This window comes from Geotrypetes seraphini, chromosome 1 (genome assembly GCF_902459505.1).
Source record: "Geotrypetes seraphini chromosome 1, aGeoSer1.1, whole genome shotgun sequence".
Classification (NCBI taxonomy): Eukaryota; Metazoa; Chordata; class Amphibia; order Gymnophiona; family Dermophiidae; genus Geotrypetes; species Geotrypetes seraphini.
Genome location: NC_047084.1, coordinates 443,017,780 through 443,044,985, shown reverse-complemented (window position 1 = coordinate 443,044,985; position 27,206 = coordinate 443,017,780). Strand labels below are relative to the sequence as shown.

Sequence of the window (27,206 nt, the reverse complement as noted above, 5' to 3'; positions counted from 1 at the left end):
TCTCATCCTAAAACTCATTAAATTACTAAATGTCTCCTCAACATTCACAAATTAATAGTACTTAGCTCAAAAACGACGTTCAAATTTCATCCATAATTCATTCAATTTCTTTAGTCCATGACTCTTTCTTCTTCAATTTTAAGTTGTCCCCACTGGAAAAGTGTTATACAGGTTCTACTAAGCCTAGTTTTGGGTAAATCCCTTTCTCAGGAGCCTTCCGTTTATCACCATCCAGCCAAGGGCTAAAAAATCAAGGTGTGAGTGAGCTGGGCAGCATGAACTCCATTGGATGGCTATGGAAAGCATACCTGATACTTACATCGGGGATAAAAAAAGGCCCGCCTTTATTTACGAAAGCAGTATTGAATCTTTTAATTGGATACTCTCACTCCTTATGGATTGAATGAGAATTTTGAATAGGGGCAATATTGTAAAACCTTTTGTTCCCCGTACTGGCTGCAGTTTGGATTGGATGACATCATTTCCGGGTTAGATTAAGTAGCAACATTCGTCTGCTGCCCAGCTCACTCACACCTTGAATTTTTAGCCCTTGGCTGGATGATGATAAATGGAAGGCTCCTGAGGGCAAAACAACAAAATAGACCAAACCATGATAACAGAATCACCTGATGCCTAACTTAATTGCTTTAATTAGCACAGTAATTGACCACACCATTTTAAAACAAATTAAAAACTTGGCATTTAACAGCATCTAAGGTCAAGTAGGCGTGGTTAGGGGCAGAGATGACCTTAGGCGCCACTATGCACAATTCTCTGTAAAGCATAGGTGCCTTAAATATAGGCCTTTAAAACCCTAGCCTACATTACTGGTGCGTAAGTTTTTTCTTGGGCGCCGGTAGCCGCAATTCTATTAAAAGTGCCTAAGCATGAATGATACGCAGCTGGCACCATTTTAGTAGGCACCAGCCAATTTAGGTGCCGTTTACAGAACTTGGGCCAATGTGACCACATTTTGTTTAACTTGGCTGGATCAGGATCATCAAAAACTGCAGGAATAAACAAAAGAACATCTGTGTTATATTAGTTCTCACAGTTAACCAAACTGATAGCTCAAACTTCTAACCACTGAATTACAGACTTAGGCCAGAGAACATTGGTCAAACAAGTCAACTGCAGTTTTTGACAACCCTTGATGCTTTCAAGATAGATGAAACGTGACCCCAGAGGATATGCTTTTTTTTTTCTTTAAAACTGCTGTCTTTTGTGGTGCTATTTCACTGCAGGTCTCTGGGTCTTCTAACACCAGTCTCCTTAGTTGTTTGTAATTTAGTCATATCTGTAAGCTTGAGCATGTCACTTGTTGATTCTATTTCCCGGTTATCAATCATAATAAAACCCTTAGCGCACATGCACACTTCAAACTCCGTTCCTCCGTGTCTTCATGCTTCCATGCCTCCGCATGCGCAGTAGAATAATCTCGCCTTCTGCCGCCGATCATCCGTGCCTGCGTCAGCTGATTTCCTGCCTTCTGCCCCGATCGTCTGACGCCGGCTGACTTCCTGACTTCTGCCGGCTATATGCTGCCAGGACTCCTCTTCTTCTCACCTTCTGACCAGCAGCGGCAGCTCAGTGTGATTATCATTTAGTCACACAGCTACCACTAGCTTTAGTTTAGCTTTAGCCGCAGTTTCATCAAGCAGCTGCAGGGCTTTTGCTAGGCCAGCCCACTTTAATGATGCAAGGCGGGCCAGCTTAGTAAAAGCCCCGAGGCTGCCTGATGAAACTGCGGCTAAAGCTAAACTAAAGCTAGCAGATGCTGAACAGGGAGAGCAGGGAATGGAGAAGGGGTACTGCTGGGCAGGGGGGGAGGTAAATGGAAGGGAGAAGAGCTACTGCTGGACAGGGGGAGCAGTGAAGGGGTACTGCTGGACATGGGAGGTAAAAGGAAGGAGAAGGACTATTGCTGGATAGGGAGAGCAGGGAAGGGGTACTGCTGGATGGGGGGAAGTAAAAGGAAGGGGGAAGGGCTATTGCTGGACAGGGGGAGCAGGGAAGGGGTACTGCTGGATGAGGGGAAGTAAAAGGAAGGGAGAAGGGCTACTGCTGGACAGGGGGAGCAGGGAAGGGGTACTGCTGGACAGGGGAAAGGTAAAAGGAAGTGAGAAGGGCTACTGCTGGACAGGGGGAGCAGGGAAGGGGTACTGCTGGACAGAGGAAAGGTAAAAGGAAGTGAGAAGGGCTACTGCTGGACAGGGGGAGAAGTGAAGGGGTACTGCTGGACAGGGGGGGAGGTAAAAGGAAAGAGAAGGGCTACTGCTGGATAGGGGGAACAGGGAAGGGGTATTGCTGGACATGGGAGGTAAAAGGGAGAACTGGTGCTGCTGGACAGGGGAGAAGGGGTACTGCTGGACAGGGGGAGCAGGGAAGGGAGAAAGGGTACTGCTGGACAGGGGGGGAGGTAAAAGGAAGGGGGAATTTGGGGGAGGGAAGAAGGACCAGAGGAGAAGCATGCAGGAGGCCCTGGAAACATAGTTAAAAGCACAGAAAAATAAAGTCACCAGACAACAAAGGTCAGGAAAATGATTTTATTTTTAATATAGTGATTGAAATGTGTCAGTTTTGAGAAAGGAAAGATGTTAAACTTTAACTGTGAGGGCTGCAGAAAAAAATAGTTAATGTCTTATTAAAGAAATTACAATTTTGCATGAGGTAAAAACTCTTTATCTATATATATAAAATCGGATGTATGTATGTATGTGCCGCGATCACGCAAAAACGGCTTGACCGATTTGAACGAAACTTGGTATGCAGATCCCTCACTACCTGGGGTGATATGTTCTGGGGGTATCGCGGCCAACCTGCACACCTAGGTGGAGCTACAAACAGAAAATCAGATTTCACCCATTCATGTCAATTGAAAAAATGTAAAAACTGCCTCCGCATAACCGGCTTGCCCGATTTGAACGAAACTTGGTATGCGGATCCCTCACTACCTGGGGTGATATGTTCTGGGGGTCTCACGGCCCACCTGCACATGTGGGCGGAGCTACAAACATAAAATCAGATTTCACCCATTCATGTCAATGGAAAAAATGTAAAACAGCTGCCAATGCAAAAATGGCTTGCCCGATTTGAACGAAACTTGGTATGCAGATCCCTCACTACCTGGGGTGATATGTTCTGGGGGTATCGCGGCCAACCTGCACATGTGGGCGGAGCTACAAACAGAAAATCAGATTTCACCCATTCATGTCAATGGAAAAAATGTAAAAACTGCCTCCGCAAAACCGGCTTGCCCGATTTGAACGAAACTTGGTATGCGGATCCCTCACTACCCGGGATGATATGTTCTGGGGGTCTCGCGGCCCAACTGCACACGTGGGCGGAGCTACAAACAGAACTTCAGATTTCACCCATTCAAGTCAATGGGAAAAATGTAAAAAGCTGTGGGACCGATTTGAACTAAACTTGGTATGCTGATCCCTCACTACCTGGGGTGATATGTTCTGGGGGTCTCGCGGCCCACCTGCACACATGGGCGGAGCTACAAACAGAAAATCAGATTTCACCCATTCATGTCAATGGAAAAAATGTAAAAAAACTGCCATTCTCACAGTAATTCCAACTACCTGGGGTGATATGTTCTGGGGGTCTCGCGGCCCACCTGCACACGTGGGCAGAGCTACAAACAGAACATCAGATTTCACCCATTCATGTCAATGGAAAAAATGTAAAAACTGCCTCCGCAAAACCGGCTTGCCCGATTTGAACGAAACTTGGTATGCGGATCCCTCACTACCCGGGATGATATGTTCTGGGGGTCTCGCGGCCCAACTGCACACGTGGGCGGAGCTACAAACAGAACTTCAGATTTCACCCATTCAAGTCAATGGGAAAAATGTAAAAAGCTGTGGGACCGATTTGAACTAAACTTGGTATGCTGATCCCTCACTACCTGGGGTGATATGTTCTGGGGGTCTCGCGGCCCACCTGCACACATGGGCGGAGCTACAAACAGAAAATCAGATTTCACCCATTCATGTCAATGGAAAAAATGTAAAAAACTGCCATTCTCACAGTAATTCCAACTACCTGGGGTGATATGTTCTGGGGGTCTTGCGGCCCACCTGCACACGTGGGCGGAGCTACAAACAGAACATCAGATTTCACCCATTCATGTCAATGGAAAAAATGTAAAAAGCTGCCATTCTCACAGTAATTCAAAAACGGCTTGACCAATTTGAACGAAACTTGGTATGCTGATCCCTCACTACCTGGGGTGATATGTTCTGGGGGTCTCGTGGCCCACCTACACACGTGGGCGAAGCTACAAACAGAAAATCGGATTTCACCCATTCATGTCAATGGAAAAAATGTAAAAAGCTGCCATTCTCACAGTAATTCACAAACGGCTTGACCGATTTGAACGAAACTTGGTATACAGATCCCTCACTACCTGGGGTGATATGTTCTGGGGGTCTCGCGGCCCTCCAGCACACGTGGGCGGAGCTACAAACAGAAAATCACATTTCACCCATTCATGTCAATGGAAAAAATGTAAAAAGCTGCCATTCTCACTGTGACCAATTTGGACGAAACTTGGTATGCAGATCCCTCACTACCTGGGGTGATATGTTCTGGGGGTCTCGCGGCCCACAACTCTATGTTGCTTGCTCAAGGGTGGGTTCACCCAAGAATTTATATGTTCTTGCTCCTGGAGGTGAAACTAAAATTGTTGTTTATAATCAAGTTTTGCGTTAGTTGTATTGTATTCATTTTGTCAAATATTTCACATTATAATTTGAATATATGTGTGTGTGTGTATGTATGTATGTTCCAGCATAACTCTTCAATGCATGGACAGATTTCAACCAAACTTGACATACACATTACTTACTATCTGAGGACAAACACTGTGGGGGTGGGAAGGGGGGGATATGTAAAAATGATTGAAAATGACAGATTTTAGTATCTACCCCATAGTGTTTTCGGGTTCACACATGAATACTCAGCATAACTCTGAAACGCATGGAGAGATTTCAACCAAACTTGGTACACATATGACTTACTATCTGGGGAAAAATATTGTGCAGGTGGGACGGGGTAAAATACTGTGTGGGTGGGAAGGGGGTGATATGTTAAAATTATCAAAAGCGACAGATATTAATGTCCAACCCATAGTTTTCGGGCTCGCAGAGATGAATACCGACACTCCCGATGCCGTTTAAGTCTAAGTTCAGCCCCATAGAGAGGGACATTCCTTTGGGACATGTGGAGGGTAGGGGGTTGGGACATGGGGGTGGGGCATATGGGACATGTGGGGGGGGTAACGTGGGGGGTGGGACATGTGGGACATAGGGGGGTGGGACATGTAGGGGGTTGGACATTTTGGGATAAATAAATATCCGGGCAACGCCGGGTTATCAGCTAGTAGTTTATAAATCTTTCAGGGGGAAACAGGGAAGGGATACTGCTGGACAGAGAGGAGCAGGGAAGGGGTGCTGCTGGACAGGTTAAAGATTTATAAGCTATAAAGAGTTTTACCTCATGCAAAATTGTCATCAATAATAATAAAAGCTAAGTGAAGGTTGATGGGGAAAGGGGAAATGGAGAGGGAGTTCTCTGGAGGTGAAGGACAGAGAAAAGGGACAGATTTTTAAGTTGGAGAAAAAGTGCAGAAATAGAGAAGGTAAAAAGGTAAATGGGAGCCTGAATATGGGGGTAAGACATAAGAATAACCATATTGGATCAGACTAATCTATTTTAGCACCAGTTAATGTAACGGGCTTAAACACTAGTTTATAAATATATTAAAAAGCAATGGCTCTTATACAGATCCGTGGCACATGCCACTATTCATATTTTTCCATTCATAAAATTAACCATATAGCCCAACTCCAATTGCTATCTTTGAACCAGTTCCCAATTCACAATAGGATACTGCCTCCTATCCCATGGCTTTTTAATTTCCTCAGGAGTCTCTCATGAAGTACTTTGTCAAATGCTTTCTGAAAATCCAGATATACTATATCTACATATTTGTTCACACCTTCAAAAAACATAGATTAGTAAGGTAAGACTATTCTTGGCTAAATTCATGTTGGCTTTGTCCCTTTGAACTATGACTATGAAGACCTTATAATAAGCTTTGTTAAGCAGTTAATGTAGGATTTACTGCACTGTAGACAGTAACACAGACCCAAACTACTGACTCCTGCATTAAAAAGACAGCTACTGTAGACCCCCCACACCTTTTTTGCTCCCTAACACGGAGTGGGTGGGATCTGGGCATGATATAGGATAGCAAAGGTGTGACCGGCTGTGACAGCTATTAAGTAGGTCAGTACTGTACATTCAACTGTCAGGACTGCCGAGACCAGAGTCAAACTTAGGGCCACATCAAGAAGCAGTAAGTGCAGCTCTGCTACCAGCAGTCCAGAAACACAGCACGCTATCAGTGATGCAACATCATATTCACCAATCTCCTCTCCCAGTCAGGCACCTAATATACACCCACACCAACATCAACCTGACTCCTTAATCAGGCACCCACAATTGCTCCTCCAACTGAAAAAAAACCCTCCTCCAAAATCCAACCCATGCCCCTTCCCCCTTAGGACTTACACAGACATCAGCTTTGTGAGTAGTGGGTCCCAGGTGACACCAAGTAGGCACCAATGACCCTTAATGGAAGTTTCCCGATTCTATCACTAGGAGTCATTCTTCCATATATGGAGCTCCATATGGAAGGATGACCCCTATCAAGATTACTGGTAGAGGCCATCACTGCCATTTTGGAATCAGGCACTAACCAAGGCTGCAACAAGGTGAATTGTTGCCGTCTGTGACCCACTGCCCATCAATGCCGCCCCTAAACTCCATCCCAGTAAGTCCTGGTGAGAGATCAAGGGGTGGAAAGTGGATTGGACTCTGGTGTACTGGAAATGCTACAGTACCTTTAGATAAATTAAGGTACTTTAAGATTACTAGTACCAGTTCCCAATTCACAATGGACTACTGCCTCCTATCCCATGGCTTTTTAATTTCCTCAGGAGTCTCTCATGAAGTACTTTGTCAAATGCTTTCTGAAAATCCAGATATACTATATCTACATGTTTGTTCACACCTTCAAAAAACATAGATTAGTAAGGTAAGACTATTCTTGGCTAAATTCATGTTGGCTTTGTCCCTTTGAACTATGACTATGAAGACCTTATAATAAGCTATGTTCTTGACTCTTTCTACTTCTTGCAGGTCAAAGGAGGTTACTTGTGACATCTTTTTACCAACATTGGGAAAGATAGCTTGCTCTGAAGGAGAACTTCTCACAGGAGAAGGATTAAGATGATGGATTCAAATAAAGTGGATTTGCTAAGTCTATCTTAGGAGAGCTCTCCAATTCTGAACCAGACAATATTGGGGGTGATGATGAACGGACTGAAAACTGGACAACCATGATGCTATCTTCTGAGTAGCTTGCAGGAAAAGATATTTCCTTTCTGAAGTTAAATGACTTCTAAGAGTAATCCTGAGGAAAATCAAAACCTATTAGGCTACTGTAAATCTTACTCTTTATAAAGTAACTCTTGTTCACTCTCTAAGGCAGAGATCTCAAAGTCCCTCCTTGAGGGCCGCAATCCAGTCGGGTTTTCAGGATTTCCCCAATGAATATGCATGAGATCTATGTGCATAAGAACATAACATAAGAACATAAGAACTGCCATCTCCGGATCAGACCCATGGTCCATCGAGTCCGGCGATCCGCACACGCGGAGGCCCAGTCAGGTATACACCTGATGTAGTTTTAGTCACCCATATCCCTCTATGCCTCTCATAAGGAGATGTGTATCTAATTTGCCTTTGAATCCCAGCACAGTGGATTCCTTAATAACCTCCTTTGGGAGAGCATTCCAGGCGTCTACCACTCGCTGCGTAAAACAGTACTTCCTGACATTTGTCCTGGACTTGTCCCCCCTTAGCTTCAAACCATGTCCTCTTGTCCGTGTCGCGTTGGACAATGTAAATAATTTATTTTCCTGCTCTATTTTATCGATGCCTTTCAGCATTTTGAACGTCTCGATCATGTCCCCTCGCAGCCTCCTCTTCTCAATGCATATTCATTGGGGAAATCCTGAAAACCCGATTGGATTGCGGCTCTCAAGGAGGGACTTTGAGACCCCTGCTCTAAGGTATGTAAGATATGTAAAGCAAAAATGCAGCCCAAATATGGAAGACCATTAATCTGCATGAAGTGCAGGTAGAGGTATGGCAAGAAAGCCTTAGATCATTTTATGGTATATAGAACAGCAGTAGCATGATGGGGGGGGGATTACTTGAATTTTTATATTTTATTTACAGCATTTGACACAATCATAAAACAGCAAAGAAAAAACACACTATGCCAAAGCCCACAATAAAAAGGCTAAAAAGTAGTTGAAGAATATGAATTTGGATGGCATAAATTTTATAAGGGGCTTATGGTGAGATGTACTTCTAGCTCCCTTTAGGTCAGTGGTCTCAAACTCAAACCTTTTGCAGAGCCACATTTTGGATTTGTAGGTACTTGGAGGGCCTCAGCAAAAAATAGTTAATGTCTTATTAAAGAAATTACAATTTTGCATGAGGTAAAACTCATTATAGTTTATAAATCTTTCCTTTTGGCTAAGTCTTAATAATAATATTGTCATTTATAGCTAAAGAGACATATGATCAAGAAACTCTTTTATTTTACTTTTGTGATTATGATAAACATACCGAGGGCCTCAAAATAGTACCTGGTGGGCCACATGTGGCCCCCAGGCCACGAGTTTGAGACCACTGCTTTAGGTGAAGTTCACATCAGTACCCTCTAAGGTGCCCCATTGCTCTGTTGGTACGTCTATGTGGCCAGTCCATTAGAATGTTGGCCACTGCCACATCCAAATGCTCTGTATTTGGACTTTTCTAAGTAGGATGTTTCTGTGGTCAAATATGGGTTATAAAGTTGGACATTCTAGTGGCCTAGATGTCCCGGCAGCCTAGATGTCTAAGTAGACGATTTTCAAAAAAATAATATTTGGGACGTCTAGTGGTTTGGATTTTGAAATGACTATTTTTGTATGTTCAACTCTGGACATTTTGAGGAAAGCGACCACATTAGACTTAGACATTTCTTTCAAAAATGCCCTTCCAAGGCAGTCATTTTAAAAAGGGCTATTCTCATTTGAAATCTGCATAATCTGCATAAACCAGCACGAAGATGTTTATGTAAGTTCATTTTATAAAGCTGGGATATGCACATCAAAAACAAAACTGCACGCAAATGGAAAGGGGTATGGTCTAGTCATGTTTACGGTAGGACTAGGGTATGACTAGAAGATGCACTTGTTTCCTGTTTCAGAAGCGGTTGAGATATTATTTTTGAGGCTGAGATGGTATAATCTTATGATTTTTGCTGATGTATGGGATCTTTATGTTGTGCAAATCCTGAAATATGTATGTAATACTGTTAGCTGCCTGGACAAGGTTTCACCATTTAGTGTGTAAGTTCTGTGTGGATTTTTTTTGCCTAGGTGCATTACTTTACATTTTTTAGCATTGAAGCCTAGCTGCCAAGTTGATGACCACTGTTCCAGCTGCCGTAGGTCCTGCGTCATAAAGTCAGGCACACTGCTTTTGCCTACTATGTTGCATAGTTTGGCGGCATCGGCAAACAGTGATACTTTTCCTCTAAGCCCTTGGGTCAAATCTCCTATGAATAAATTGAATAGAATCGGCCCTAAGACGGAGCCCTGAGGTACTCCACTCGTCGCTGCTGACGTTTTGGAGGTACCGTTTACCATCACCCTTTGAAGCCTACCATCTAGCCAATCCCTTACCCATGTAGTGAATGTATCCCCTAATCCCATCGATTTTAGTTTGTTCAACAGCCTGCGGTGTGGGACGCTATCAAAAGTTTTGCTGAAGTCCAAATATATCACGTCCAGGGACTCCCCGGCATCCAGATGACTGGTCACCCAGTCAAAGAAGTCGATATTCAGAACTTAACCAGCCAGCATTGCCATATAAAGATATGACTGTTTTATGTGATCCCATTTTTGTGGTTACCCTGGCCAGTTAAGTACTGATTATCAGCACTTAGCCAGCCCCAAGTGCCAACTCTGTCCCCAGAACAGTCCCAAAATAGTCAGCTTTCACTTAGACACTATCTGCTAATTTTCAGTGGTGATAACCGGTTAAATGCCATTGAAAGTTAGCAGATAGTCATTTCTTGCTGGTTAAATTGCTTTGAATATTGACCTGAATATTTATGCTGCATGTTATCCAACACATAAAACATCCATTTTTCTTGTATTTTAACACAGGCTCTTTAGTGGAGGTTTGAAAGTCCAAGATCCAATCAGTGAATGCCAAGATCTCTTAACTGAATATTGGATTCATTTCAGAAAAGTATTTTAAAAATTCGTAAAGTTGCCACTGGCAAGATAGAAATAAACAAAGGAAGAAAGGGAAAAAAAGGAAGACTGAAGAACAAAAGACAGAAGATATTTCTGCATAAAAATTCAGCACTTTTCCTGCTCTTTAACCCTGATATGACCAAATCAGGGAATGTTTCAGAATAAGTTACAATCAGAAATTAAAGATTTTAAATCAAAATTACCCCTTCTAATGCTTAAATATCTCAGGATATTATGAGGAAACCCATTATCTTCATTGTGGCTAACAATTAAGAAATCAGAATTCTTACTTCCTTATGTCTACAAATAACAGCTCTTTCTAAATTTGCCTCATCATGATAAATCTCCAAGGTGTAACTTCATTCATCATAATTCCCACATATATAACTAAAGCTCTAGGAATCTTCTTATGATTTTAGGTTGACTTTATTCTGGGGGGAGTTTCCTTTGAAGAAACGGTATTGCTTTTATGTTTATTAATTTATGTGTATATATTGTAACCCGCATGGATTATTTGGATATGCAGGATATAAGTGTTTTTAAATAAATAAAATATTTTCTTTTCCTACAAGAAGAGATTTGGGCTTTGAAGGAACAGAAGATAAAACAGGCAAACAAATTAATAGAAGATACTGATGTGTCTCGCAAGGACATTGATGTACTCACCATCGATATATGTTCAGGCCAGGGACTTTAAAGGCAAGCTTCCAGAGTGTCATCACCAGACTATGGGCTTGTTCAATGTATAATCTTTGATGCCTGAGCCTAATGCTTGCACTCAGTCTTGCAGGAAAATTATTAAACAGCAGTTGCCCATAAATAAAAGTCTGCCTTGCCTCAAATTCAACTCCAAAGAACAAGCAGCAATAAATATTCAATATTAAAAGGTTCAATCAGTGAATCTATCAACTTCAAAGATCACTTCTGGGGGAAGAGCAAGCTGCACAGGTAGGACGGACTCTACCTCAGCAGAGACGGAACGAAGCTACTTGCAAGCAACATCAAGAGAGAAGTTGAGAAGTTTTTAAACTAGGAAGAAGGGGAAAGCCGACAGTCAACCGAGAGAGAGAGTCGATGGTTCGGGAACCGGTATACCCAGAGGATACCGTGCAAGAAGATATAAGGAAAAACTCACCGGATTACAGGCAAGACAGATCGAAAAGGACACAAGAGGGAAGGAAATGCAGGAAAGGAACAGGCCGCAAACTCAAATGTATGTACATGAACGCAAGGAGCCTTAGAAATAAGATGGGTGAATTAGAATCTTTGGCACAAAAAGATAACTTTGACATCATAGGCATCACGGAAACATGGTGGACTGAGGAAAATGTCTGGGACACTATGCTACCGGGATACAAACTATACCGCAGGGACAGAGTGGCTCAAAAAGGTGGGGGCATTGCCATATACGTCAAAGAGAGAATTGAATCTACAGGAGAGAACACGCCACAACTGACGGATAAGTTAGAGTCTCTATGGGTCAAAATTCTGGGAACAAATGGCCTGGAAACGAAGATCACTACCAACCCCCAGGGCACTCCGAAGAAATTGATGGAGAAATGACGGATGAAATTAAACGCAACTGCAAGGGAGACAACGCAGTTATCATGGGTGACTTCACTATCTGGGAATAGACTGAAACCTAGGCACCTCCAGCTGCATTAGAGAGACCAAGTTCTTGGATGCTGTAGGCAATTGCTTCCTGAAACAACTTGTCAAGAAAAATACTAGAGGAAATGCAATTCTGGACTTAATTCTAAATGACCTGCGAGGACCGGCACAAGATGTAGAAGTAGAAGGGACGCTGGGAAACAAGCGATCACAATATGATCCACTTCGATCTGGACGTCAGGGTGAAACATCAGTCCAAAACGACAGCCACGGCACTGAACTTCCGAAAAGGGAATTATGAAGGGATGAGACTCATGGTAGGGAATAAGATTAAGAAGAGGATAAGCACTGTAAAAATGCTAGAGCAAGCTTGGTCCCTTTTTAAGGACACAGTCACTGAGGCGCAAAATCTATATGTACCGCGTATCAACAAGGGATCAAAGATGAAAAAGAACAAAAAACCGGCGTGGCTCACTGTAGAGGTGAAGGAAGCGATCACAGACAAGAAAACTTCATTTAAGAAATGGAAAAGGTCAAAAACAGACGAAAACTGGAACAAGCAGAAACAACATCAACACAGGTGCCATAAGGCAGTAAAAGGGGCCAAAAGGGACAAGAAAAAAATAACCCAGGAGGAGAAGAACTTCAAACCGTTCTTTCGATATATTAAGGGGAAACGACCTGTGAAAGATGCGGTGGGACCGCTGGATGACCATGGAATAAAGGGAGTGCTAAAGGAGGACAAAGCAATTGCCAACAAACTGAACACATTTTTTGCATCTGTATTTACCTAAGATGTACACAGCATACCGGAACCAATCAGGCTATATGCTGGAAACGAAGACAGAAAGCTGACAGGATTGACGGCCAGTCTAGAGGAGGTGTGTAAGCAGATTGATAAGCTTAAGGGCGATAAATCCCCGGGATCGGATGGCATCCATCCGAGGGTCATCAAGGAACTGAAAGGGACCATAGCTGAACTGGTTCAACTAATAGCCAATATGTCGATCAAATCGGGAAAGATTCCAGAAGACTGGAAGGTGGCGAATGTGTTGCCGATCTTCAAGAAAGGTTCGAGCGGAGATTGGGAAACTACAGACCGGTGAGTCTGACCTCAGTACCGGGAAAGATTGTAGAGTCGCTGATAAAGGACCGCATCATTGATCATCTTGACAGACGCCGGCTGATGAGGACCAGTCAGCACGGTTTTAGCAAAGGCATATCGTGTTTGACGAACTTGCTGCACTTCTTTGAGGGAGTAAACAGACAGATAGATAAGGGTGACCCGGTTGACACTGTATATCTGGATTTTCAGAAGGCATTTGACAAGGTTCCGCATGAACGACTACTTTGGAAAATTACGAGCCATGGAATTGAGGGTGAAATACTCACGTGGATTAAAAACTGTCTGGAGCATAGGAAACAGAGAATTGGGGTAAATGCTCAGACTGGAAGAGTGTTACCAGCGGGGTGCCGCAGGTCTCAGTGCTTGGACCCGTGCTCTTCAACATCTTTATAAATGATCTGGACATTAGTACGACGAGTGAGGTGATTATATTTGCGGACGATACGAAATTATTCAGAGTAGTGAATATACAGGGGGATTGCAAAGATCTGCAACGTGACATAATCATGCTCGAGGAATGGGCATCAACGTGGCAGATAAGGTTCAACGTGGATAAGTGTAAAGTGATGCATGTAGGTAACAAAATTCTCATGCACAAATACAGGATGTCCAGGGCGGTACTTGTAAAGACCTTCCAGGAAAGAGACTTGAGAGTTATGATCGACAAGTCGATGAAGCCATCCACACAATGTACGGCGGCAGTGAAAAGGGCGAACAGAATGCTAGGAATGATAAAAAAGGGGATCACGAACAGATCAGAGAAGGTTATCATCCCGCTGTATCAAGCCATGGTGCGCCCTCACCTGGAGTACTGCGTCCAGCACTGGTCACCGTACATGAAGAAAGACACGGTACTACTCGAAAGGGTCCAGAGAAGAACGACTAAAATGGTTAAGGGGCTGGAGGAGTTGCCGTACAGTGAGAGATTGGAGAAACTGGGCCTCTTCTCTCTTGAAAAGAGGAGACTGAGAGGGGACATGATCGAAACATTCAAGATAATGAAGGGAATAGACTTAGCAGATAAAGACAGGTTGTTCACCCTCTCCAAGGTAGAGAGAACAAGAGGACACTCTCTAAAGTTAAAAGGGGACAGATTCCGTACAAACGTAAGGAAGTTCTTCTTCACCCAGAGAGTGGTAGAAAACTGGAACGCTCTTCTGGAGTCTGTCACAGGGGAAAACACCCTCCAGGGATTCAAAAGAAAGTTAGACAAGTTCCTGCTGAACCAGAACGTATGCAGGTAGGACTAGTCTCAGTTAGGGCACTGGTCTTTGACCAGAGGGCCGCCGCGTGAGTGGACTGCTGGGCACGATGGACCACTGGTCTGACCCAGCAGTGGCAATTCTTATGTTCTTATGCTTGGACTTTAGTTTCATATCTGGGCTATGTTAGCCAGAAAAAAAATCCTAGTCATCAAGTCTTAATATAATTGAAAATTCATAGGAAATGAATGCATTCATTGTGGTAGGCGGTGACATTTTCGTTACAAGGAGGGCTGCACTTTAATAACATAAAGAAAACCATAGTGAGTAAGAATGAGGTCCACTGAGCCCAGCATCCTGTTCTGGACAATGGCTAGTCAAAATTACAAGTATCCTATGGCTTTCTTATCAGCCATAATTGCAGAAATTTTGAAATCATAAGTCACCACAAAATCCCAACACTTTGGGGCAAACAGACTGAAAAATATGATAATTGAGAAAAAGGCCTGAATGTTTAAAGCAGTGCCAGGTACTATTTTGAGGCCCTCAGTATGTTTATCATAATCACAAAAGTAAAATAAAACAGTTTCTTGATCATATGCCTCTTTAGCTATAAATTATAATATTATGATTAAGACTCAGCCAAAAGGAAAGATTTATAAATTATAAAGAGTTTTACCTCATGTAAAGTTGTAATTTCTTTAATAAGACATTAACTATTTTTCCCTCCAAGTACCTACAAATCCAAAATGTGGCCCTGCAAAGTGTTTGGGTTTGAGACCACTGGTTTAGAGTAATTCACCACCGTTCCGCATGTAAAAACAGATTGGGGTAGGTCTCAGTACATGATCCTGTCTCATATCAATTGCACATGTGCAAAAAGGCTTTCTAGTCTTTTCTTGTTAGGCGCATTATGTCATCAGCACAAATAAGGTTATCAACATATGTTATGGCACTAAACTCAACCTGCTTATCTTTGGAAAATTAAAATCATTATCTCAGTTAAATTGTTCCAGAGATTATTTAGAATATATTAACAAGTAGTAAAAGTGCTCACCATGAGAGTAGCACATTTTGGAGCTCTGAAGTAGAGAATGACACAGTGACAAAATTCATCACCGTTCCCGTCCCCGCGGATAACCGCAGGAAACCATCTTCATGTCATTCTTTAAGGAGAGAGGGAAGAATCAGAGTATGAATGGCCACAACCACTGACCCAAAAGCTTTGCTTTGAAGAATGCTGGTGTAGAAGGACTGAGGTTGAAATACACACTAAAAATGACATGGGATTATTTCCCAGGGTTATCCGCGGGGACGGGAACGGTGATGAATTTTGTCACCGTATCATTCTCTACTCTGAAGGTAGACATTTTCCTCCTCAGACACTGCCTTCCAAATCCTCCTCCTCCTCAGTCTCTTCCAAAATCCCTCCCCACCAACAGAGACTCCTACTCTCCTTTACTATCATTCCCATATCAGTGCTTCTGTTAACATTCATTACTAACCTGCAGCAAACTTCTTTAGAAAACATTTACAGTAGGCATGAAGGCTAAGCAAGTAATAGAATTCAAGAAATTTGGGACACACAGATGATCCTTATTCATGAAGAAATAAAGGGTGTGTTAGAGGTTAATTATAGTCTAAAGCAGGGGTAGGCAATTCCAGTCCTCGAGAGCCACAGGCAGGTCAGGTTTTCAGGATATCCACAGTAAATATGCATGAGATAGATTTGCATCTCAAGGAGGCAGTGCATGTAAATCCATCTCATATATAGTCATTGTGGATATCCTGAAAACCTGACCTGCTTGTGGCTCTCGAGGACCAGAATTGCCTACCCCTGGGGTCTATAGTTTTGAAAAAGAGCAAACTGGGCAAAATAAACAGAACTTATGATCCTCACCTGATTTCTTATTTTAAATTTCTATCTCCAGCCCTGCAGTGCAGTCAAATATTTAACATACAGTTAGCTTGTAGATTGTTCTAAACTTAAATTTAGTACAGTGCAGTCAAATATTTCATGCACACAATGAAGTATTCCTGCCTCAGAAAACTACCGCTATATATATATTTTCACAAGTCTATAATTGTAAATTGACAAGAATTTATGCCTCTAACTGTAATATCAGACATTACTACACCTTCCGCTACACTACTCCACTTACCAGTGTGCATCCATTAAAAAACTATACAGTTTTCTATATATCATACATCCAGCATAAATTAAGATGTACAAATACACATACGTAAAATGTTTTCATGCAGTTTCACATTTATTAACCAGAAAGTGAACTTCATTTGCAATGGTAGAGTCACTTACGTCTTTAGTTTTGAAGTGGCCTCATCAGCCATGCATTTCTCTCTTTCATAAGCATGTTCCACTTCTCTGAACTGATGCTTTAACATATCCAAATGAGATGCAACTTCTGCATGGCTAGCCTTTTCTACCTGCAAATTTCCTTCAAGGTCTCGGATTCTTAGCTGTCATATGAAAGCAAAACCAAGAGAAACTAGTTTTCTTAAGAGTTAAAATATCCTTGATAAATAGCCTAAAACAACCCAAATGGTAAAACTGTTTCCTTGGTCAATAGAAAGTCCTGCAAGTTTATTTTGCATATTTAAATATTCCATATTCACAATGGCTCAAAATAAGAAAATTAAAATATTACATTAAAATATACATGTGCTAAATTTAAGTTTAGAACATCTACAAGACAACTGTATTAATTCAGGAGTCCAGTCCTTATCAGTTCCCCATCTTATGTGATAATGCCAGTATTTTCTCCATTGAATTTTTTAGTGCCAGAAAGAAAAGCAGTGTTACTTACCTGTAGCAGGTGTTAGCCAAGGACAGCAGGCAGATATTCTCACATGTGGGTAACATCATCCACAGAGCCCGGTACGCACAGTGCAAAAGTGTACTATCACTTTAAAAGACTGAAAAGTCTCAAGACTGCCAGTGCCTTCCTGACCAACATCAACTCAAGGGACCATCAGTTCAATAAAAAATGCTAAGAAGCCAACTAGAAGAGGTGGGAAGGTTGTGAGAATATCTGCCTGCTGTCCTTGGATAACATCTTTTACAGGTAACTGTGCTTTATCCTACAACAAGCAGGCAGTATATTCTCACTTGTGGAACTCCCTAGCTGTCAGATGTACTAGTTATCAGACGTACTCAATGGGAGTGGAACATAGATGGGATACTGAAGTTGCCATTGCTCTGACTTAATGTGCAGTTACACGACCTTCCAGCGACCGCCCAGTCTGAGCGTAGCAAAAGGAAATACAGTCCACCAGCCATGTAGAGATGGTTCTCTTGGTGACAGGAGCTTCAAGTCTGTTAGGATAAAAGGAGAGGAACAGCTGAGTGGAAGTTCTGTGTGAGGTTTGGTCCAATCCAAATAATAAGCAAGAACACATTTACAGTCCTGTGTGTAAGAATGTGGTCTTGGAAAGAAGATTGGAAGAACAATAGACTGGTTAAGGTGAAATTCAGAGACAATTTTAGGGAAGAACTTGAGATGAGTGCAGAGAACAAATCTTATTATGGTATAATGTTATAAAAGATGGATCTGACACAAGCACCTGAAGATCACTGACTCAGTGTGCAGACGTGATAGATATAAGGAAGGTTACTTTCCAAATCAGAAATTTGAAAGATGGGCCGTGATCTGAATACTGACAGGACGACTTAGAGTGTTTTTCCTACCTTCGGAAATGCCGAAAAGAAGGGGTAGGAGCGTTGGTGGTGCCTCCCAGCGCTCGAGACCCATGGTTTCTACAATTGAAGACATTTTCAGACGTCTTCAAAACGAGCAAGCCGGTTCGGGGATTCGCCCATTGGAAGCGTCAGGGCAGAGAGGAGTGCTTCGACGGAAACCCACGGGTTAGATGTGACTCTGAGCCCCGAAGTCATGACCCCTCCCCTTCAGCCGCTGCCGCTGGGAGCTAGCTCACCACGAGAGTAGAGCACGTCCGATGAGACAGTGTTCTCCTCTCGAGAGGCCAGTATAACGGAGGGCCTGCTGCAAGAAATAACCCAGAAGGATTCGTTCCCTTTGGAGAAATCAAGCCATCAAGACATCTCAAGACGTCAGAGAAAGGGCAGGAACGCCGGAAGAGGAAGCAGCGTAGACGCAGGGCTAAGAGAAGGGGCAGGACCGCCGGCAGAGGAAGCAGCAGGACAATGGTAGGAAACTTCTACATGATGGGGGGGGGTGGGGAGGCTGTGGGGGTGCGAACGGTCCGTCGGGGTGGGGGTGCGGGTGCGTGTCCAGCGCGAGCGGTCCTTCGGGGTGCGGGTGCGAGCGGTCCTGCGGGGGGGTGAATCGGACGTCGGGGGGGGACATCAGGCTTTCAGGGTGGGGACAGGACTTCAAGGGGGAGAGGAGAGTCGGGGCGGGCTAAAGGACAGTGGGCTGGCCAGAGGAGAGTCGGGGCAGGCTAAAGGAGAGTCGGGCTGGCCAGAGGAGAGTCGGGGTGGGCTAAAGGAGAGTCGGGCTGGCCAGAGGAGAGTCGGGGCGGGTGAAAGGAGAGTCGGGCAGCGATGGGAGAGTCGGGGCGGCATGCGCGGTATACAGGTGTGCGCGGTATATAAAAATTTACTTACATAAATTACAGTTCCCCGCGCGCTATACTCGTGTGCGCGTTTTACACGGGTGCGCGGTATATGAGTGAAAATACGGTAGTAAAGTATCTAGTTGTTGAGAGAAATATGCCACACTGTGAGAGCCAACAAACGTAGACTAAGATGAACAAGCATACCCTCATTCTGTGTCAGCAACATTAGAAAGACTTGAAGTGTGATGGATTCTCATACACTGAACTGTAGGAAACCACATTTGACGAGGCAATTGAGCACAATGAGAATCATAGTTGCTTGTTCTTGGCAAAGTTTGAATAAAGTCTTCCCAATTAGAGGTATAGAAGGGAAAGCATATAGAAATGTGTCTCTCCAAACAATTGGAGTGTAGATTCTGGAACAGAAGATTGGAAGCTTGCGATTGTAAGGTGAAGCAAAGAGATCCAATCTCTGGAAATCTGATGTAAAACAATTGAATTGAGTGACTACTCGTGAAGTTGTAGAACTCTGCTCAACTTGCCTGGTAAGACATTCTGTTTTCCTGCTAAATAAACTGCTTTGAGAAGCATGTTGCAAGGAATTGCCCAAGACCAAATTTTTCTCACTTCTTGGAGAAGTGGATGAGACTATGTGCTTCCTAGTTTGTTCACATAGAACATGGTTACTTGGTTGTCTGTACATACGAGAACTATTTGATTGAGGAAGTGATCTTGGAATATGGAAACATTTCGAATTGCACGACATTCAAAGAGATTGATGTGAAGAGTTTTCTCTTGCAGATTCCAGCTGCCCTGAGTGTGAAGGCCATTTAGGTAAGCTCCCCAACAGAGCATAGAAGAAGAGAAGGCCCCTGGACAGATTGGCCAGTGATAACCACCACTGAAGGGACTGATTAAGTGCTGATGTAAAAAAAGTCTTATCCATAGCATGTGAGATGGATCATGTAATATCATCACCTGTCCTGATCTTATTTCATCTAATTTTCATTATTATTATATGAGGGTAAATCAAAAAATAAAGGCAAAATACATTTAACAGCTTTAATGGAAGTAAATGTGAGCAATTGAACATATCACTTTTCCACATAGTCTCCATGCAAGACCACACATTTATTGTATCGTTCAACTATCTTCCACATTCCTGCAGAGAAGTTTTTCAGCTGCTCCCAAAGCCAGATAAACACCGCTTCCTTTACTTCATCATCTTAGAAAAATCTGTGACCTCACAGCAACTCCTTCAGTGGACTGAAGATGTGATAATCGCTAAGTGCCAGGTTCGGGCTGCAAGGAGGATGTGAAAGATGTTCAGGGGCGGGAAACTGCACGGGGACACCAGGAAATTCTTTTTCACTGAAAGGGTGGTTGATCGCTGGAATAGTTTTCCACTTCAGGTTATTGAGGCCAGTAGCGTGCCTGATTTTAAGGCCAAATGGGATAGACACGTGGGATCTATTCACAGAGAAAGGTAGGGAAGGGTCACTGGGGTGGGCAGACTAGATGGGCCGTGGCCCTTATCTGCCGTCTATTTCTATGGTTCTATGTTTCTAAACCCAAGCTGTTGTATTGTCTCTTCTGCTGCCACTGCTACTGCTGTATGCTGTTATGGTGCAGCAAATCTGTTTTGGACAACATTCCTCTTCTTTTGCTACGAATTGCAGGTTTAAGTTCATTTCGCAGCAATGCGCAATAATTTTCACTTTTCACTGTTTGCCTGTGCGCTTGAAAATGTGTAAGAATAGGCCCCTTCATGTCCCAACAGAAAGTTAACAAAGAAAACACACTATGTTGTTCTTCGATGGTGCAATCTTGCAATGGAGCGTCCATGTTTCTGACCTCGTGACTGCCACACAACTAAAGGTCAAGTGCTACACTGTGTGTGGACGAACTATTCAATAGCTCTGTTCCGGTTAACATGTAATTTAACAATTGCCTCTAATTTTTGATTTGCCCTTGTACCAAATTTTATCAATCTGATAATAATGGAGATGAGTCTACTATTGATTATTTTCTAGCTGACATCTCCACAACTAATTACTACAAATAGGGAGAAATTAGATGCTCCTATTGACGTTAGGGAAATACAACAGGCACTTAAATCTTTCAAACCTAACAAAACTCCAGGTATGGATGGATGTACTGCCAAATTTTTTCATAATTTTGAATAAGTTCTTGTCCCTCACTATTCTCTCTATATTCTTATTTTCTGTCCAGGGAATGCAAGTCTGGGGACAATAACTGAACTGAACAGTAGTCCTACCCAAAGCCGGTAGGGACTCCCTAGAAGTCTCTAATTATCGTTCCATATCTCTGATCAATATCGATGCTAAAATATATGCTAGAATTTTGGCAGATAGACTGATGGAACCCTTATAATATTTGATTGCTCCTGAACAAATGGGTTTTATCAGCGGTAGATCTCCTCAAATAATATTTGTTTATGTCTCCATCTACCTCATATAATCTAAACAAATTGACCACCCTGCCTTCTTGGTATCTCTAGATGCCAAGAAGGTCTTAGGACAGAGTGGAGTGGCCCTATTTATTCAGAACATTACATTGATTTAGTTTTAGACCTACCTTTTTCCGCATGATTGCCCATTTATACATTAACAATACTATGTCTCTGTAAGGTTTTGCAGAGGGTGTTGCAGACAAGCCCCCAATATGTAAAGTGGTGGCCCTACAACCTGCCAGAGGTCCTCGGTACAGTACCCTCCGGAGGTTCAGAAGGAAGTGAAATTAATGGCAATGATAGCCAAGAATGGTTGCATAAAGAATAGATTGTGCAAGAAATACGCTTACTATAACAAAGATGCAATGCTTATAAGAAAGAAACATCAAAATATGAAGAATGGGCCAAAAAGTGGCAAATGAGCTTTAACATAGGGAAATGCAAGGTCATGCATGTAGGGAAAAAGAACCCGATGTTCAGCTACAAAATGGGGGGATCACTGCTAGGGGTAAGTAACCTTGAAAGAGACTTGGGAGTGATGGTAGACACAACCCTGAAGGCGTCGGCACAGTGCGCCACAGCCTCAAGAAAAGCAAACAAAATGTTGGGTATCATTAAGAAGGGTATCACGACCAGGACGAAGGAGGTCATCCTGCCACTGTATCGTGTAATGGTGCGCCCGCATCTGGAATACTGTGTCCAGGCCTGGTCGCCGTACCTCAAGAAGGACATGGCAGTACTTGAGGGAGTCCAGAGAAGAGCAACTAAACTGATAAAGGGTATGGAAAACCTCTCATATACTGACAGACTGAAAGAGCTGGAAAGACTGTTCTCCCTGGAAAAGCGGAGACTTACAGGAGACATGATAGAAACCTTCAAGATCCTGAAGGGTATAGAAAGGGTAGACAGGGACAGATTTTTCAGATTATGGGGAACCACAAGTACAAGGGGGCACTCGGAGAAATTAAAAGGGGACAGGTTTAGAACAAATGCTAGAAAGTTCTTTTTCACCCAGAGGGTGGTGGATACATGGAATGCGCTTCCGGAGGCTATGATAGGCCGGAGCATGTTACAAGGCTTCAAAGAAGGTTTGGATAGGTTCCTAGAGGATAAAGGAATTGAGGGGTACAGATAGGAGTAGAGGTAGTTTTAGGGATACCGATAGGAGTAGAGGTAGTTTTAGGGATAGTCTGGGACCACTGCTCAGGCAATGGGCCTGATGGGCTGCCGCGGGAGCGGACCGCTGGGCGAGATGGACCTCTGGTCTGCCTCAGCGGAGGCAACTTCTTATGTTCTTATATGCTTGGTACTAAAGTACAGAAAAATATTCTATTATACATCTGTTGAACCTCAGAGCTGTGTCAAGGCCTTTTTTTTTACACTTTAAGCACTGATAATTTAGATGTAATTTAGGGCATTCTGAGGCCTGTCTACAGTGACATCACCAAGATCAGAATATGTTTAATATAATCTCCCATAGGCCTTTGCTAGCATTGGTTAGGTCAACAGAAAATACTGACAGCTATCCGACAGACTCTTCTTTATCCCTTGTGCAGAGGTACTAGGCAAGGATGTCCTCTTTCCCCTTTGTTATTCAAAATCACATCTGAAACTCTCTTATGTGCTTCTCAGATTCAGGGAATCTCAATTGGTGAAGCTGAATATAAATTATCTGCCTATGCAGATGACATATTATTGTATCTCTCTTCCTGCTTTGCTCCAACTAATAGATACCTTTAGATCCTTTTCAGGATACAAGATTAATTGGAGCAAATCAGAACTGACGCCCTTAAATATTCATTGTACCAAGGCTATATTTTCTTAATTTCCCTTTCAGCGGCAGACTCAGGGTTTGAAATACTTAGGGATCATATTACTGCCGAATCTCATAGACACTAGTAGAACAAATCAACAATGGGCTTTACAGAAGGTTACTACCTTATGTCAGCAATGGGATCCCCTGTACTTGAATTAGTGAGGAAAGCTTGGAACTATTAAAATGTCAATGCTTTCTACTACTTTATGTCTTGATACTGTATTTTGTAGTTTCTTTGTTCAGCCTTTTGTATGCCTTTTTGTATCTACAGTACACTTTTTCTTCATATCTCTTTAGTAATTAATTCTTCTTCTATATTCAATATAATTTAGATTGTGAGCCCACTGGGACAGAGAGGGTATTCTTTTAGTCTGTAATGTATCCCTCATTCCAATTGTATTAGTATTGTAAACTGCTTAATACTTATGTGCAAACGGTATATCAAATTTAATAAATCGAATCAAATATCCCCTATTGTATACTATGTATATGATGCCTTTATTCTTCTCTAATCATTTTTATGATAGCATTATGAAGATGGTATCTCGCTTTCTTTGGCATAATAAAAGGCCGAGGATTACTATTAAAACCTTGCTATACTCTAAAGAAAATGGAGGTGTTAATTTTCCTCATTTTTACAACTCATATGTGCTTTCTACTTAGACAAGGTATGCTTTGGTTTCACTCCAACACATCTATGTCAAAACGGGTGTCACAAACAGGCATTCATTAATCCCATGCAGCATCTGCTTGGCTCCTCTCTAGCTAAAGAACGTAAAAATCACCCTATTTTGTGGGCTACTTTACAAGTCTTACAGTTTCTGAATAAATTTTTCCCATCTTCCATATAACAATCACATTCATTGCCCTTATGAAGGAATCCATATCTTCTGATCGCTCCATACAATGTTATTCCCACCATCCGGCGTGTCTACTCTATTGCTGATTTTGGTATCATCTGAAAAGAAGCTAATCTTGCCCGACAACCCTTCAGCAATATCGTTTATAAAAATGTTAAAAAAAACAGGCCCAAGAACAGAACCTTGAGGCACACCACTGGTAACCTCCCTTTCCTCTCTTGCTGCTTGCACATGACTTCCGCCCCTTCATGGGCTGCGTGGCACATGAATACAGATAATCCTCAAATGACCATCTACCATAAACTTGGAAGGAATCCAAGATATCCTAGACTGAAGAGTCCATCACACTTGTTTTTAAGCAAAATAGAGGCATTTTGAGGCAGACAAGAGGCTTTTATTTTCAAATTAGGAAATCCAAGATGGCTGCCAAAGCAGCAATTCTAACATCAAAAACGGCCCAGGGGAGCTACACTGGGTATTATAAATTAGCAATTTTAGGATTTTAGAGGTGGGGGAACCTAAATCTAACCCTAGAAATTTTTTTAAAAAAGAGACTTTTAAAGACTACCCCCCTGATTTTTTTTCCCAGGCTATCAGCCTGTTAGTTACTGTGCCATGCTGTGTGCTTGGGGCTGCAAGTGTGGAAGCTGTAAACAGCTTACAAGGAGAACCTCTTGCTTAACAAGCATGGAATCCATACTGCTTGTGTCTTTTGACTGCCTCTTGGGCCCAATGAACTGGCCAGTGAGCTCAACCCCCACTGGATCACCCACACACAAATGGGGGGAGGAAAGCAGTAGGTCCCGAGTCTGAAAAAAACCACCATGGAACTACTCAACCTGCACTTAATGAACCTAGGGTGAGCTTTGCTACCAAGAGAATAGTCACTGGACCCCCAAACCGTTAGTGCAGGCTGTCCAAGAGGGTGCACTGCAAAGTTGTTTGCCCCTTGGGAGCAGACCCTCAACCTCAGAGTCTGTTCTCTACCGAAGCCAGAGATGTCCCAAAAGAGGGATCCCTTTGCAGCACTGAAAAGCCTTACAAAACAGCAAAAAAGACTGAGTTTAAATGAAAAGAAACAAGAGCAGATAAAGAATCTCCTACCATCTCATTTGCAGAGAGACGACTGAGGAATTGTAAGACAGCACAGAAGCTCCCTGCAAGAATTCTCACGAGAAGGGATTCACTACCCACACATTCAGGAATGAAGTGTCTATTGCATTAGACATCATGTAATAATTTAAAAACTTATGTTTTTACTCAGTTTCTATTTGGTTAATATTGCATTTTGTTTAAAGATGCAAAATAATTCAATGTAGCATATAGGTTACACTGCTTACACTAGTCCTTTATAAAGACATATATGCACCATGTGTCTTTATTAAATAACACCTAAGTAAGGGCCTACTTAACCAAGTGTGTTATTAACAAAATTACCTTCAAAGTGTACTGCAAATTTAAAAAGTCTATATATAATTACCTGAATGATTTCTGAATTAAATTTGGATTCTAAATGTGCTGCTCTCTCTGCTTCAATGTTTTCTTCCAATTTTTTCATTCTGTCTGTAATTGTCTGAAGAAAAAAAAAGACAAATTTAAGAAAGGATATAGAGAAAAATGTTCTGGTAATATTAGATATCACAGTGAATCAGCAATCATTTCATTCTGCTTTTTCATGTGATAAAATTACTTTCTACTACTACATCATACTATACCTGGAAAAAAATTCAAAGGTTTTCTTTTTGTTGTTGTTTTGCAGAAAAAGGAAACATATTTCAAATGGTGCACATTTGGACAAAGCCCATGCGATTTTGTACTTCTGAAAATACTCAAGTGCATACATACCTTCCTTTTGAAAACTGCCACAGATGCAAAGTACATCCATTTAAGTGCATTTCTTTTTTGTGTTGGCAGAATTTTGCTTCAAAAGAATGCATAAATATTTCAAAAATGCAATTTACATTTCTACCTTTTCTTAAGCATGCTGCCAGGAATGTATCCAGTCAACTTGACAAGTATGTGTGCTGTTGACATATGTACTTGCATAGGAGACAATTCTATAACTGGGCACTTCCCTTTAAGATGCAAGGTGAGACTAATCTGTAAAGAACATAGATTGTGTTATGGAATACTAGTGTAAACCGGTGTCGTCACCAGGCTTGAGGAGAGGGGGGGGTGCAGCCAGTACATAGCTCCAGGGCCTATGAAGCTCAAGGAGGCCCAATGAAGCACAAGAAACATCACGAAAACCGAAACGTGTCATTCTCTCGAGAAGGAGACATCCTTGCAAATTAAGACAAAGAACGGTGGAGAACCTTTGCATACAAGCTCGCAAAGCGTTGAGTGAACATAAAGCAATAAAAGGCTGTGACAATGATAAAATACTTTTGAGTGACATCATACGATTCAAGATTCAACAAACAAAAACTTGCGAAAGTGACTATCAATGAGTGTTCTCACGTGTTCATTCCTAGCTCAGATTACTCTTCCTTGCTTTCCCATCGAATCCCGGGAAGAAAAAGAAAACGGGACATGAGCCACGTTGATTCAACGTGGACTGCAAAGAAGACTTTACAGGACAGCGAAGGAAGAAATAATTCCACAGGCTAAAGTTCCTTGTAAATGCTGTAATTGTAGCATAAAGGACCCACTGACATCACGTGCCTTTTTGTCTACATTATCGAGAGATTCGAGACTATAAACGGCTTGACGGTTAGCAGAAAGACAATAGCAATATTGTTCTAACTTTAGAACCACTAACAAAATTCTCGATATCAATACGGCAAATTTCTATGTTCTATATTTCATTTCAGGAACCAGCTTTAAACATGTCATTTCAAAAATCTAGAGCTCAAAAATGTAAAGAAAAACAAAAACGTGATGAGATTAATAAAAAAAGACTGCAAACACTCTTTCAAGTTGGCATTAATACAAAACAAGAGAAACTGACAAAAAAGCACAGTTACTTACCGTAACAGGTGTTATCCAGGGACAGCAGGCATATATTCTCACATGTGGGTGACGTCATCTACGGAGCCCCAGCGCGGACAGCTTTTCAAGCAAACTTGCTAGAAGTTTCAAGTTTGCACACTGCACCACGCACGTGCATGCCTTCTCGCCCACTAGAGGGCGCATCCCACCTCGTGGTCCTCAGTTCCATAACT

The 27,206-nt window shown here is 42.3% G+C and overlaps 1 protein-coding gene across 4 annotated transcripts in view; it reads right to left on the bottom strand.

Annotated features, from left to right (window-relative positions):
• Nucleotides 1–27,206, bottom strand: part of CCDC171 (coiled-coil domain containing 171) — a 608,461-nt gene that overhangs the window by 523,995 nt on the left and 57,260 nt on the right. For all 4 annotated transcript variants that reach the window (XM_033920389.1, XM_033920380.1, XM_033920408.1 and 1 more), the window contains exons 7-8: nucleotides 25,523–25,615; nucleotides 16,654–16,814 (exon numbers count right to left, since the gene is read on the bottom strand). In XM_033920389.1, the coding sequence (XP_033776280.1) occupies nucleotides 16,654–16,814; nucleotides 25,523–25,615 (254 nt within the window). The remainder of the gene's footprint in view (nucleotides 1–16,653; nucleotides 16,815–25,522; nucleotides 25,616–27,206) is intronic.